Here is a 14,594-nt window from a genome sequence, read left to right on the forward strand (position 1 = left end):
CCAGCTGTTCTCTGGTTCAGGGTTACCCTGACCCCTGGCTACCCCTTGGAGCTGTCCTTTGTAGCCTGTCCTTAGATTGCCTCTCTCGGAGTTCCCTCGCCCTCAGGCCTTCCCCTTGCCCTCTGCCAGGCACTAAAAAAAAAACGTGCTTCGGCGTCCGGAATGCGCTTTACTTTCTCACTTTGAGCGGTAGGAGTAAAAAGGCCAATCAGGGGCCGACTCAAGGTTATTTGGCCAATCCGTGCCCGGAGGAAGGGGGCGGGGCTCCAGGGGGACTGTCAGAAGCTGGGAGAGCCGGGCGATTAGATCCCGCAAACCCGCTAATGGCCACAGTTCAGGGGCGGAGCCTAAGCAGTGATGGCCAAGACCCTTGGCCAATGGGAAGGGCAGGCTTACAGAATTAAAGGGGAACGAGTGCTTCGGCCGAACCACCAAGCCCTGAGTTCTTCAGCGGCGGAAGAGGCCTGGTACCTTTAAGGTGGCATGAGACAGCTGTTCTTTAAAGGAGAAGTTGCCGAGTCGGCCGAGTATTGCCCAGGGGCACGGGCGGGGGTGCCCGCCTGTCCCTTTAAAGCCGGAGGGGCGGGAGGCGGACCGGAGGCGGAGGGCGGAGGGAGTCGGCGCAAGATGGCGGCGGGAGGGGCCCAGGCTGCGGCTCTGGCCGCCGAGTGAGGGGCGGGGGGGCCCGGGGGCGCGCGGCCCGGTAAGCGGGGACGCGCGGCGTTGGGGGGCGCCTTCCGGGTGGGAGAGGAGGTCGAAGTAGCGCTTGGGGCGGAGCAGAGGGGGGCGGGGTCCGGTGTGGGCGGGGGTAGACAAGGGGCGGGGCCGAGAGGGCCACGGGGGTGGGCCTTGAAGAGGCGGGGCCGAAAGGGCCAAGGGGCGTGTCTTGAGGGGCGGGGCTAGAGGTAAGCCGGGGGGCGGGGGGCAAAGGGGGCCTTGGCTCGCGGAAGAGCGTGGGGGGGTGCATAGCCTAAAAAACACATGGAGGGGGGGATGGTTCTCAGTACAGGAACAGACTTGCCGCCTCCCAATAAAAGGGTGCAAAACACCAATAAGGGAAATGGAAAGTCAGGCTCTCAGGCAAATGGGAAATTACGAGAGAGGCACTCCACTCCCCAAGAGCACCTTATTTCTCTAATCTCCAAGGAAAGAGCACTGGATTTGGAGTCAGGACATCTGCTTTTGCTGGCACTGTCACTTACTGGCTGTGTGATCTTGGATAATCTCGTAATCTTTCTGAGCCTCAGTTTGCTGTCTGTCAAATAGGGTTGAGAGGGATACCTACCTTACAGTGTTGTTGTGGGGAATTACTCAGATAAAGGGTGTGAACATGTTTTTAAACTGTAAAGGGAAGGGCTGTGTCATTATGAGATGTTACCACTCTTCTCTCTTTTTCTTCCCAGAGACCCCCCCGGCCGCCCTCCTCCTTCCCTTGTTCCTGTGGCTGGGGGGGTACCCCCTCCTTCCACGCCATGGAGCCATCTCCTCTCTCTCCCAGTGGGGCAGCACTCCCCCTGCCTCTATCACTGGCCCCACCCCCACTACCCCTGCCTGCAGCTGCAGTGGTACATGTGTCCTTCCCTGAGGTGACCAGTGCCCTCCTGGAGTCCCTCAATCAGCAGCGGCTACAGGGCCAGCTCTGCGATGTGTCCATCCGAGTGCAGGGCCGGGAGTTCAGGGCTCATCGTGCTGTCCTGGCTGCCTCCTCCCCTTACTTCCACGACCAGGTTTTACTCAAGGGCATGACCTCCATCTCGCTGCCCAGCGTCATGGACCCAGGCGCCTTCGAGACTGTCCTGGCTTCGGCTTACACTGGCCGCCTCAGCATGGCTGCTGCTGACATTGTCAACTTCCTCACAGTGGGGTCGGTGCTCCAAATGTGGCACATCGTGGATAAGTGCACTGAACTCCTCCGCGAAGGCCGGGCCTCAGCCACCACCACCACCGTCACCACTGCTGCAGCCACCTCTGCCACTGTCCCTGGTGCTGGGGTCCCATCAGGGAGCGGGGCTACCGTGGCGCCTGCCACCATGGGCTCTGTGCGCTCCCATGCCTCCAGCCGGGCCAGTGAGAATCAGTCCCCCAGCAGCAGCAACTACTTCAGCCCCCGAGAGTCCACTGATTTCTCATCTTCCTCCCAAGAGGCATTTGCAGCTTCTGCAGTGGGCGGCGGGGAGCGTCGCGGAGGTGGCCCGGTATTCCCAGCCCCTGCGGTTGGCAGTGGGGGGGCTACCTCTGGAAAGCTGCTGCTGGAGGCAGATGAGCTCTGTGACGACGGCGGGGATGGGAGGGGTGCTGTGGTTCCTGGGGCTGGGCTCCGGCGACCCACCTACGCACCGCCCAGCATCATGCCACAGAAGCACTGGGTATACGTGAAGCGGGGTGGAAACAGCCCAGCACCAGCACCCCTGGTTCCCCAAGACCCAGATCTGGAAGAGGATGAGGAGGAGGAAGACCTGGTGTTGACCTGTGAGGATGATGAAGATGAAGAGCTGGGGGGTGGCTCCAGGGTTCCCGAGGCCGGAGGACCTGAGGCTACTCTTAGCATAAGTGATGTCCGGACCCTGACTGAGCCCCCGGACAAGGGAGAAGAGCAGGTCAATTTCTGTGAGTCTTCCAATGACTTTGGCTCTTATGAGGGTGGGGGTCCTGGGGCAGGGCTTGATGATTCAGGGGGGCCAACCCCTTCCTCCTATGCCCCCTCCCACCCTCCGAGGCCCCTGCTTCCCCTGGACATGCAGGGCAACCAGATCCTGGTCTTCCCATCGTCTTCATCTTCCTCCTCCTCACAGGCTCCAGGCCAGCCACCAGGGAACCAAGCCGAACACGGGGCGGTGACCCTGGGGGGCACCTCGGCAGGGGCCCTGGGCATGCCTGGTGGTGCCGGGGGGACCCCTGGAGGGACAGGCAGTGGGGATGGGAATAAGATCTTTTTGTGCCACTGTGGGAAGGCCTTCTCCCACAAGAGCATGCGCGATCGGCATGTGAATATGCACCTCAACCTGCGGCCCTTTGACTGCCCCGTGTGCAACAAAAAGTTTAAGATGAAGCACCACCTGACCGAGCACATGAAGACACACACAGGCCTCAAACCCTACGAGTGTGGCGTCTGCGCCAAGAAGTTCATGTGGCGAGACAGCTTCATGCGCCACCGGGGACACTGTGAGCGCCGGCACCGCCTGGGTGGGGGCGGGGGCGGGCCGGGACCCGGGGGACCCGCCGGGCCAGCCTTGCCACCCAAGAGAGAATCCCCCGGAGGGGGCGGGGGCAGCGGCGACGAGGCGAGTGGAGCCACGCCCCAGTCCAGCCGAAGGGTCTGGTCCCCACCCAGCGTCCACAAGGTGGAGATGGGCTTCGGTGGAGGTGGAGGAACGAACTGAGGGGGCAGGCTCCCAGAGGTAGCTTTCCGGATGGAGGAAACAGGGAGCACGAGCCAGGGGCGCTGTGGCTCTCAGGTGATCTCCCACCACGCTTAATGTCTTCCGTATCTCTGTGGACTTGTATATATTTTGGGAGAGGGACCCGTGTTGCACCATCAGCCGCCCATTCCATTCCTCAGCCACTCTCCCACGACGTATCCCCGGAACTGAGTCTTTCCTTCCCCTCAGATGCGTACACTGAAGTCCCAGCTACAGACTGGGGCACATATGGTCGGGGGGAGGGAGAGGGGGCCATGGAGCATCTTGGAGTCACAGGGTCAAGGGTCAGGTGGTTGTAGTCTGTACATGAAGTCTGTGTTAGTGTTGTTGTGGGGACCAGGCCTTTGAGTCCCGCCCTTGTCCTAGAACCCACCCCACCTCCCTAAGGACGTGCCCTATATTTCCACCCTCATCCCTCCTATCCCTCCTTGGGGGCCCCCCAACTGGATTCTCACTGCGGAGGGAGTGAAGACAAGGAGGGAGTAAGTCGTAAGAATACAAGGTTTTTATTTTAAATCTTATTTTTTTTAAATGGTGATTAAAATATTTATTGGTCATTTCACTCGGCTTACCAACAGCCCCTCTGTGTTTGCTGCAGCCCCGGCGCAGGTGGGGGAAGGCGGAGTAACCGAACTCTGGGAAGTAGAGTCTGGGGGGCCAGGGCACGGAGGGAGGAGGAGCCTAGGGTTGGGGAGGGCCCCGGGACTGGGTGGTGCTGTGTGGGCCAAGAGGGCGGGGCGGGGCGGGGCCCGAGGTCTCCAGACCAGAAGCGGAGATACAGTTTCGGGATCCCTACCCGGCCAGTGCGGAAAGCACCTGCCGCTCACGTGCCCTCACCCAACCAGAAAGGGGACTTCCTCCACCTCTCCTGCCGACCTTCCAAGGAAAGTGAAAGTGAAAGGGAGAAGTGGAGGCTTCGGGGCTGAGCAGATCGCGGCGCCATGAAGCCCCTGTATCTGCCCCTCACCGTGGCTTTGGGTGAGCGAACCCCCAGACTCTTTGCCCAAGAACAAGGGGGAGGAGGAGGGATGTGAGCCCACCACACGCCGGACGCTGGGGGGCGGGTCGCCCCCTCACTCGTGCCCCTCTCCCCCAGCCTTGGTGACCGCCGTCTCGGCGGGACCCGCGGTGATAGAGTGCTGGATGGTGGAGGATGCGGGCGGGGGCCGCCTGACCAAGAAACCCGCCGCACTGCTGCTGCGCCAGGGCCCGGGGACCCCACCTCCCCGACCGGACCTCGAACCCGAGCTCTACCTCAAAGTGCATGGTGAGTCATCCCGGACTCGCCCTCAACTCTGTCACTTCCACCGAAACCCCCTCCTCTTTAGGTCGCGCTGTGACCTCGGGCCTCAGTTTCCCCCTGTAAGATGAGTCTGGATTACCTCTAAATCTCTCACTACTGGGTAGTTTGTGCATTCGGGATTGCCTGGACGCTGCCCTCCCCGCCCCTTTCCTGGCGGTGACTGCAGCAGCAACTCCCTTCTCCCGGCTCACAGACCCCGCGGGAGCACTCCAGGCTGCCTTCAGGCGGTACCCCTCGGACGCCCCCGCGCCACACTGCGAGCTGAGCAGCTACGTCCCGCTCCCCGCTTCGGCGAATTGGGCCAGGGGCCTGACCCCCGAGCAGAGCTGCCCGCGGTCCCTGGACGGGACTTGGCTCATGGTCAGCATGTCCAGCCCGATCTTCAGCCTCTCCAGCCTCCTGAGACTACAGTCCGAGCCTCAGCCCGAGCCTGCTCTCATCACCTTGGCAACAGGTATCGGGGAGGGTGGGGGGTGGAGAGGAGTGGGTAGATTCTAAGGGTCTAGATCAGCCTGTGACTCGCGCTGTGAACTCGTTTGCCCAATCGGGGCTTAGTTTCCTTATATGTAAAGCGAGGCGGTTCGCCTAGGATTGTTTAATTGATCTCAACGGCTTCTTCTAGCTCCTGCCCAGTTTCAAACAAATAAAACAATCACAAGCCTGGGTTTAGGGGCGGGGCTTCGTGCGGAGGGCTGAGCTTTGGAGAAAGTCTGACTTTCCTGACACCGGACCTTGAGAAACTTGTAAGGGGTTGGGGCTGGGAGGGGCTCAGAAGCAGGAACTTTTTTTCTCCTCTCCTCCCAGATCTGTGTCTTGCTAGATAGACACTGCCATCTTTAAGGTTTTCCCTGTTTCAGAAACCAGCGTCCAAGCCCCACCCGTGCCCACATCCGGAGCTGTGGCACTTAGCAAGGCAAAGGCTCTTGCACTTCAGCGCGTTGACCTTTCTTGCCAGCCCCTTCCCTATGGCTCGTGAGGATGCGCTGATTCTGTGGTCACCAAATGGTGGGCTGGACTGGGCGGAAGAGACAGCGCAGGTGGCCTGACGGCTCCCACTGAGAGCATCGCTTATTGCATGGTGCAACGCTGTTTGACGGGCAGGGATCTGGCACTTTGCTGAGCTGAGGCTTGAGGAGGGAGCGGATAAAGCAAGAATGGGGTACCTAGGGGCTCACCATTCTTGCAGCAGAGGGTGGGTAGGATACCAGTAGAGTCATTGGCTTCCCTCAGTCTTGTGAATTTTAAGTTTATTTAAAGTTTATGTATGTATATATGTATGTAAGTATCTCTATACCCAATATTGGGCTCGAACTCAAGACCCTGAGATCAAGAGCCACAATGCTCTTCCAACTGAGCCAGCCAGGTGTCTCTTGTGCGATTTTTTGTTAAAAAAACTGGCAGGCCAACCCCTCCCTTCTCCCTTCTCCAGGACCACCTTCCAGCCACCCCCTCCCTGAGAGTGAATCACCCACAGGACCAGGGAAAGGGACTCAGCACCCACCCATCACCTCTGCCTCTGCTGCCATTCTAAGTTCCCAGGCCCCATCCTAGGCAGGGGTGGAGGCAAACTGCTCCTTGGGATAGTGGCTCTCTCCAGTGGGGAGGAGTATTTCCCAGGGCTGCTGGCTCCACCGAGATGGGGGGTGAGAAGATGCTTTTCTCTCTGAGTCAGTTTTTCCAACTATAAAATGTGGATGCTATTTCCCCTCTGCCTTTCCGTTGTTGTGACTCTCAGGGGAGGCACTTTGTTAATTTACTCACTGGTTCAATACTTATTAACACCAAGGAGAAATTAGGGCCCAGTTGGTTCTCAGTCCAGGCTGCAAATAAGAGTCCTCTTGGGAGTTTCTAAAATATACTGAATTGTCCCACTCCAGGCGAATTAAATCAGAATCTCTGAGGTGGCCCTGGGCACTTTTAAGGGTCAGGAAGGTGATCAGATGTAGATTCTGCTCTCAAGGTTTTCGGTAGATTTGTCATGGCTAATTGTGAAATAGAGCGGAAGACAATTTGGTCCATGAGAGAAGTGTAGATAGGAGCCATGGAGGGCCCAGGTGGGAAGACTTTTTGCTTCTCATAGACCCCTGGGGGTAAAAACTAGTTATTGTGCTCAGTCTTCCTTATCAAGCATTTCTGCTTGATTGGGGATTGAAGAAAATGAAAGTTGTTGTTTTAACGTAAGATTTAAAATGAATCCTTCTAGGGGTACAGATCATTGGTAATTTTGCTAATATACATTTATACAGTATTTCTTAGCAAATACTTTAAAATGTTTGTTGACAAATACACTGTCCTAACATACTTTGTGTGTATGGTTTTTTAATTCTCATCGTTCTTTTAATACATTGTTATGGAAAATTTCAAAGACACATAAAAGTAGAGAGAATGGTCAAATGAACCCCGTAGACCCATCCCCCACTTGTGTAGTTAGTAGGTTTTACCACATTGTTTTGCCGACTCTCCTCCCACCTATTTTCTTTTTTTGAAGTGTTTTAAAGTATATACCAGGCGTCATATGATTTTACTCATAAGTACTTCAGTAAGCATCTCTATCAAATAAGGACTTAAAAGAAACCATTGTCATAACAAACAATAATTCTTTAATATCACTTAATTCCTAGCCCATATTAAAATTTTCCCAATTTCTCAGTGATGTTATTTTACAGTAGATTTGCTTGAATCAGGATCAAAAACAGGTCTCTCTACATATTATATTTGGTTCTTGCATCTGCTTGGGTTACCATAACAAAATATCATAGACTGGGTGTCTTAAATTTATTTTCTCACAGCTCTGGAGGCTAGAAGTCCCAGGTCAAGTCTAAGATCAAGATGCTAGCAGGGTTGGTGTCTGATGAGAGAGCTCCACCCTTGTAGTCACACATGGCCACTTCTGGCTGTGTTCTCACATGGAGGAGAGAGAGGGAACTCTGGTGTTTCTTCCTCTTCTTAAAAGGACACCAGCATATCAGGTAGAGCCCTGTGTTAATTATCTCATTTGACCATGATCACCTCTTCACAGCCCCTATCTCCAAATACAGTTGACCCTTGAACAACTGTGTGTGTGTGGGGGGGTGTGGGGGGCAGGGAGGCGGTTATAGGCGCTGACCCACCCCCAGCAGTCGAAAATCTGCATACACTTGACTCCCCCAAAACTTAACCACTTATAGCCTACTGTTGACAAGAAACCTTACCGATAACATAAACAGTTGATTAACACATATTTTATATGTTGTATGTATTACATACTGTATTTTTATAATAAAGTAAGCTAGAGAAAAGAAAGTGTTATTAAGAAAATTAATCATAGGAGAAGAAAATATATTTGTAGGACTGTACTGTAAAAAACCCCTGCCTATAAGTGGACCCTCGCAGTTCAAACCCGTGCTGTTCAAGGGCCAACAGTATAGTCACGTTGCGGGTTAAGGCTTTAACAAATGAACTTGGGGGGAGGGTACCACAGACATTGAGTCCATAACAGTTTTGTCTCTTAAGTCTCCATTATTCTATAATTGCCCCACACACCCCCCCCCCCATGCTAGTGGTTTGTCACTTGTCCTGTATAACTTTCCACATTCTGTATTTGGCCAAGTATTTCTTCATTGTGTCATTTTCTTCCTTGTTCCTTTTTCTTCCATACTTCCTATGAATTTGATAGATCTAGAAACTTGATTAGATTTGGGTTTAAAATTTTTCAGTAATGCTTTATAATAGTTTTTACCATTTATTTTATTTTATTTTTTAAAGGTTTTCTTTATTTGAGAGAGAGAGAGTGCGCGTGCACAACAAGCAGGGGGAGTGGGAGAGGGTGAAGCCGGCTTCCTGCTGAGCAGGGAGCCCGATGTGGGGCTCGATTCCAGGACCCTGGGATCATGACCCGAGCTGAAGGCAGATGCTTAACTGACTGAGCCACCCAGGCGCCCCTACCATTCACTTTATTAACAGAAAAGCAAAAACCTATGTAATGCAAGCTGTAAAAACAGGTACGAATTTCCTTAGTGTTCTGGCCCTGTTGTATTTACATTTGTATTTCTCAGAGTCCAGTTTGTGGGATGCAGGTCTAAAATTGCTCCATCAACTGATATTAAAGAGCAGTGTTAGGTTAAGGGTTAAACTGTAAAACCTTCAGATTTTATTAATCCTGTGGATTGTTTTTAACAATTCAAAAGTATGTTTCTGGATTTTGATAAACGAAGTGAATTGCCTACCTTTTTACTTTATTGAACAAAAACTGTCCCATGTGGTTGAGAGAAGTTTAACCTTGTGGGGCTCAGAAACTAGGATTAAAAATTACATAATCACAAGAGAAGAAAGATTACTTTTATGTGAAGGACCGACATTTCTGGGAAGAAGGAGCAGTAGAACTGACCTTGAGGGACATGGAGTATTTAGATATTTGGGAGACAATGGGGAGGGACCTGAAGGAAACTTATGACCATAGCAAAGAAAGGCCCAATGATTAGAGTTTCTACTAGCCATGAGAAAGGGATTCTTTGGAGCCAGTTCTTAGGGTGCAAGAGAAGTCTGGAAGGGTGGATTGGGGGCTGGATTGTCAAGTACCCTGAGACCTGGGTTTTATAGGTAACAGTGAATCATCAGAAGTTTTGTGTGTGTGTGTGTGTACATGCACACGCATGCCGTTTTCCCAAAAGCCTGCTATTTTACTTGATTCTTACAAAGTTAGGCAAGGATCAGATCACTGGACTAATGAGAAAAATATAGATGAACGATTTTCCTGAGATGCCCAGCAAGTTCGTGAGGATGATGATGGCGGTAATGGAAATAGCAACACCTAACATTTATTGAGCATTTTCTATAGCCAGGTACTGGCATTTTATTGGCATAATCTCATTTATTCCTCTTATAGCCAGGTCCTAGCATTTTATTGGCATACGTCATTTATTCCTCTCAACAACCATCGGAACAAGGTACTGATATCATCTCCATGTCACAGATGAAGAAATCTGAGACAGGGCACTTGGGGAACTTGTCCGAGAACCGCCAGCTTGTAAGAAGCTGGGCTGGGACTTGAGCCTGGCTCATTTAGCTCCAGCCTGTGCCTTTAGTCGCCGGCTTCGTAGGTAGCTGGGTTTTTTAAACAGGTACATGACCCGATCAGACTTGTAGCCACACCTTGTGGCTCCAGCATGGGGGATGAATTGAAGAACAGGGAGACTGAGGATAGGAAGACCTGAGAGGAAGTTGTGAGAACTTGAGCTGGAGACAGAGTGGGATCTCTTTGGAAGACTGGTGGGGACAGCACATGGTATATTTGCCAATTTGCTCATCTGTCTCCCTTACTAGACTGTAAGAAACTTGAGGGAAGGGACTGCCTGTCTCATTCACCGCTCTGTCCTCTACCTTGAACATCGTAGGTGCTCAGTAAATATTAGTTGAGTGAGAGAATTAGAGGAAGGAGTCTTAGTGACTCCCAAGTGTTTGCCTTTAGTGTCTGGGGGGCTGCTGGTGATCATTCATCAAGGCAGGGGGAATGGGCATTGGAGCTGGGCGAGGGAAGGATGCAGAGATGCTGTTGAGTTGGGGCATGTTAAGTTGGTCTGGCAGACGGTTAGATGTAATCACTGCAAACACTTTGGTGGACTTACTGTATTCTGGGCACTGTTCGAAGCACCTTTCAGATACAGGTGTCCTTGTTGTTTTTTTTTTTTAAAGATTTTATTTATTTATTTGACAGAGAGACACAGTGAGAGAGGGAACACAAACAGGGGGAGTGGGAGAGGGAGAAGCAGGCTTCCTGCAGAGCAGGGAGCCCGATGCGGGGCTCAATCTCAGGACCTGGGATCATGACCTGAGCCAAAGGCAGATGCTTAACCATCTGAGCCACCCAGGCACCCCCACAGGTGTCCTTGTTATCCAGAATCCGGAACTGAATAAATCAGGGTAGCAAGAGGCACTAAATGATTTAACCCTTGTTACAACCCCATGAGATAGGTACTATTATCATCATTATTATCTCATTATTTAGGAGATTAAGCTGAGCCACGGCAACGTGAAACAACCGGCCCACCAGGCCATATAAATAGCGGCAGAGTGGGGATTAACCAGGGTGGGCAGGCTCCAGGCACTTAACTAGCGTGCCCTTCCTCAGTAGAGCATAGAGGTCTGTGTTCAGGTCTAGGCTAGAGCCAGAACCTTCCAGAGTCAGTAAGCGCTCTGTATAGCACCAGAGGATTGACAGCCCTGAGTCATCACAGTCTTCTCGAGCGAACCAAGAAAGGCCTGGCTCTTTAAGGGCGGTGCATGGAGACCAGACTGGTTCAGGCTGTGTCAGAAGTGCACTCAGAGCCCACTGTCCCCAGAACTTGAGTGGGCTTTGTGCTCAGACCAGCCTTCAACGGCTGTGCCCAATCACTGCCCCTATTCTAGACCCGTCTGCTCCCTCTCTGGGTCCCACGCAGGCCCAGAACAAAGGGGATGTGCAGGGAGGACTAGAAGATGGTGAGTATCAGAAAAGGAGGTGTCCTCTGAGGGGTGGGTGAATTTGAGTTGGGTCCTCTCTATAACTCTATTTCTCTGTTTTTTTTCCTCTTTCTGTCCCTCATGCCCCTTCCACTTCCTCCTCTCCTCATCTTCCCCAGCTGTGCTGACTGTCCTCACCCACACTCCCACCCCTCGGATCCAACTGGGACAAGATGCTCTGCTGGACTTGAACTTTGCCTACATGCCCCCCAGCTCTGAGGCCGCTACATCTCTGGCCCCCGGTCCCCCTCCCTTTGGGCTGGAGTGGAGACGCCAGCACCTGGGAAAGGGGCACCTACTCCTGGCTGCAACTCCAGGGCTGGGTGAGCAGATGCCAGCTGCCCAAGAGGGGGCAGTGGCGTTTGCCGCTTGGGATGATGATGAGCCATGGGGTCCGTGGACTGGCAATGGGACCCTCCAGCTGCCTGCAGTACAGCCCTTCCAGGAGGGTGCCTATCTGGCCACCGTACACCTGCCGTACCTGCAAGGGCAGGTCACCCTGGAGCTTGCTGTACAGAGTGAGTTGGGGTACAGGGGCCCCCACGGGTAAACAGTGGGCACTGGGATTATGGCGACACCATGATGGCAGAGGGATGGGGGAGAAGACGGTGCTGGGTGAGTGGTGGGAAAGATTGGGGTCCCTGGGAGTCAGAGGCGCAATGGGTGGAGGTCCCTGGGAACCTGAGTGAATGGGATGAAAGTTCCTGAATCTGAGGAATAGGGGATCCCTGAGAATAAGGGTTTTAGCATGGGGTTTCCTGTGAAGCACCAGTGGGGAGACTGCAGGTTCCCCATCCTGGAAGAAAAAGCCCAAACCCACCTCAGTTTGGGGAAAGCCATAGGGCAAACTGAGGGTCTCTGAGGGAGGACAGATATGGACTGATTCCCCCCATGCTCCTTTCCTATTTTCTCCCCAGAGCCCCCCAAAGTATCCCTGATGCCGGCACCTCTTGTATGGGCTGCCCCCGGGGAGGCACCCCCTGAATTGCTCTGCCACGTATCCCACTTCTATCCCTCCGAGGGCCTGGAGGTGAAGTGGGAGCTCCGGGGCGGCTCAGAGGGCAGCTTTCAGAAGGCTGAGGGGCAGAGGTGGCTCTCTGCCCTGAGCCACCACTCAGATGGCTCTGTCAGCCTCTCTGCGCACCTGCAGCCCGTCCCAGTCACGGCCAAACACCATGGGGCACGCTATGCCTGTCGCGTCCACCACCCCACCCTGCCCGCCTTGGGGCGCAGCGCCGAGGTCACCCTGGAGGTGGCAGGTAGGAGCCAGAAGGATGGAGCAGCCAGGGGTGGGCACCTGGGAGGATACTACTGAGTTCACTCTCCAACCCCCCCCTTCCACCTGCCAGGTCTCTCTGGACCCTCCCTAGAGGACGGCGTGGGCCTCTTCCTGTCTGCCTTTCTCCTCCTCGGGCTCATCAAAGTGCTGGGCTGGGCGGGTGAGTGTGACCCTCCCTGCCACAGTGACAGTCCCTGCCTACTCCCAGAAGCCTGACACCTGTCCCTCTTCTGCCCTACCACTCCCTCAGACCATTCCTTCTCAATCTCTCTCCGCAGCTGCCTACAAGTCCGCTTTGAAGGATTCAAAGGAGAAGGTAACAGCTCTCCTTTTCTTTCCATTCTCATTTGAGGCCCTCCCTGTAACTCCTCACCCAAGGATTCCTCAGCCAAAGTCCACCCTGGATTTGGAATTCACACAGACCTGGGTTAACTCCTGCCACCTTGAATATTCTACTTAACACCTCAGTTTCCTTGAGTGTAAGGATGAAAAAAAGTACTTAGGCAAAAGCACTCTGCCCAGTGTCTGCCAGGCAGAAAACTGACAGAAACTGTTAGCCCCGTTCCTCTGCCTCCCTCTGTGCCCACGAGGGTTCATTTATCTCTGGACTGATCATGAGCATGTCACCTGGCTTTCTGAAACCCGGAATTCCTCACCTCCTTTTTATTTCTCTTCCAGAAAGCACAGTGAGGGCACTCATCACCATCCTGGGGAAGCCACCATCATCTCTGGCCTGAGCTACTGCAGTAGCACCCCCAAATAGTACACCATCATCCGCTCATGCTCCCTCCAATCTCTCTCCACAGAGCAGCTGGAATGCTTTTTCAAAGGACACAAACCTATAGCATTTCCTTTCTTAGAGCTCTAAGGCAGTGGGTCTCAAAAATTTTAAATCTCAGGACCGCTTAAAAATTCTCAAGAACTCTAAAGAGCTTTTGGTTATGTGGGTGATAAACTATAGATATTTATGCTACTGGAACTTAGTAAGTTATGCTACTCACTTAGTAAGTTCTAGTAGCATAAATTGCTTAGTAAGCAAGCCCGCGTTCCATTAGCTGGGAGGACAATGATGTCAATAGACAGCTTCTGGAAAGCTCCAGTGTACGGTTTTTTTGGACAGAGTGAAAAAGGCAAATAACATCTTAGTATTGTTATGAATGGCCTTAACTTTGCACACTCACCGAAATAGTCTCCAGGACCTCTGGGACAAGGGCCACACTTGGAGAACCAGTGCTCTAGAAGCCAAATCCATTTCTTGTCCTGGCCTATGCATCTCCCAAGCTGGAGCCACTGCTTGCCTCTTCAACCCCACCTGGTGCCCTCCAGCCCTTCCCTCAGTGTTCTCCACACCGATGGCTGTTTCTTTTTTTCCAATGGCTCCCACCTTCCCTGGTCTGTTCCCTTTGTCTGGTCCACCCTCGCCCTTCTTAGGCTCCAGACCAGGTCAGCCTCGTTATTCCCTCAGACCGCCGCGTGTCCCTCTTGTGCGGTTCACCACAGTTGTATTTAAGTGATTGTGCGAGTCGTTGGTAGATGCCTGTCTCCCCTCCCGGGCTGTCGGCTCCTCAATGGCAAGAACGTGCCTGTCTGTCCACTGCTGTGTCCCCGCTCGGGCACAGGGCCGGGCGCCCACTGGGGGGCGCTCAGCACAAGAAATCAGTCCTTTTTTCGTCCTAAGTATGCAAAAGCAGGTGTTCGACCAAAGAACTATTGGACGAAGGAAGCGGCAGCTGGCCTGGGGACCTCCGAGGGGGAGGACCGTCGGCTAGACCGACGCGGGAAGCGGATCTAATCGTGTGGGAATAAAGCTGTGTTCCAATGCTCCCCACAGCGTGTCTCATTCTACCCCACGGGTCCCCTTCGCAAGCAAGCACAGACTCTTACAGCCACCTCTGGTCCCTTACCCCCGACCTCTCAAACGCTCTGGCGACACCCAACCCTCCGGAAAAGTCGGGGTCGAGCGCCACTAATGGCGGGCAGCATGCCCTCTAGCAGCGGGCTTTCGTGGGGACGGGGGGCGGCGTTGAGCAGAAGGGAGCTTACGTACCAGCGCCAGGCGCCGGAAATCCGGGAGGGCCGAATCTAGAACCGGAAGTGGCGGCTTCCTGCTCCGCCC

At 53.7% G+C, this 14,594-nt stretch overlaps 2 protein-coding genes across 2 annotated transcripts; both read left to right on the forward strand.

Annotated features, from left to right (window-relative positions):
* Positions 1 to 627: 627 nt before the first annotated feature.
* Positions 628 to 4,067, forward strand: ZBTB22 (zinc finger and BTB domain containing 22). The gene is made up of 2 exons (XM_032410199.1): positions 628 to 703; positions 1,404 to 4,067. The coding sequence occupies exon 2, from the start codon at positions 1,473 to 1,475 to the stop codon at positions 3,378 to 3,380; it is 1,908 nt and encodes a 635-aa protein (XP_032266090.1). The 5' UTR covers positions 628 to 703; positions 1,404 to 1,472; the 3' UTR covers positions 3,381 to 4,067.
* Positions 4,068 to 4,172: 105 nt separating this feature from the next.
* TAPBP (TAP binding protein) lies at positions 4,173 to 14,535 on the forward strand. Its single transcript, XM_032410036.1, has 8 exons — positions 4,173 to 4,397; positions 4,516 to 4,686; positions 4,916 to 5,176; positions 11,319 to 11,717; positions 12,117 to 12,458; positions 12,549 to 12,638; positions 12,757 to 12,794; positions 13,157 to 14,535. Exons 1-8 carry the CDS (start codon positions 4,361 to 4,363, stop codon positions 13,166 to 13,168), a joined length of 1,350 nt encoding a protein of 449 aa, XP_032265927.1. The 5' UTR covers positions 4,173 to 4,360; the 3' UTR covers positions 13,169 to 14,535.
* Positions 14,536 to 14,594: the final 59 nt, after the last annotated feature.

The sequence above is a fragment of the Phoca vitulina genome, unplaced genomic scaffold (assembly GCF_004348235.1).
Source record: "Phoca vitulina isolate PV1807 unplaced genomic scaffold, GSC_HSeal_1.0 scaffold11, whole genome shotgun sequence".
NCBI classification, from domain to species: Eukaryota; Metazoa; Chordata; class Mammalia; order Carnivora; family Phocidae; genus Phoca; species Phoca vitulina.

Excerpts from the sequence above, each read along its gene's own strand:
- ZBTB22 (XM_032410199.1), top strand. The coding sequence starts at position 1,473 with ATGGAGCCATCTCCTCTCTCTCCCAGTGGGGCAGCACTCCCCCTGCCT.
- TAPBP (XM_032410036.1), top strand. The coding sequence starts at position 4,361 with ATGAAGCCCCTGTATCTGCCCCTCACCGTGGCTTTGG. Across the intron at positions 11,718-12,116 it reads CCTGGAGCTTGCTGTACAGA|AGCCCCCCAAAGTATCCCTG; the intron begins GTGAGTTGGGGT and ends TTTTCTCCCCAG. Across the intron at positions 12,639-12,756 it reads CAAAGTGCTGGGCTGGGCGG|CTGCCTACAAGTCCGCTTTG; the intron begins GTGAGTGTGACC and ends CTCTCTCCGCAG.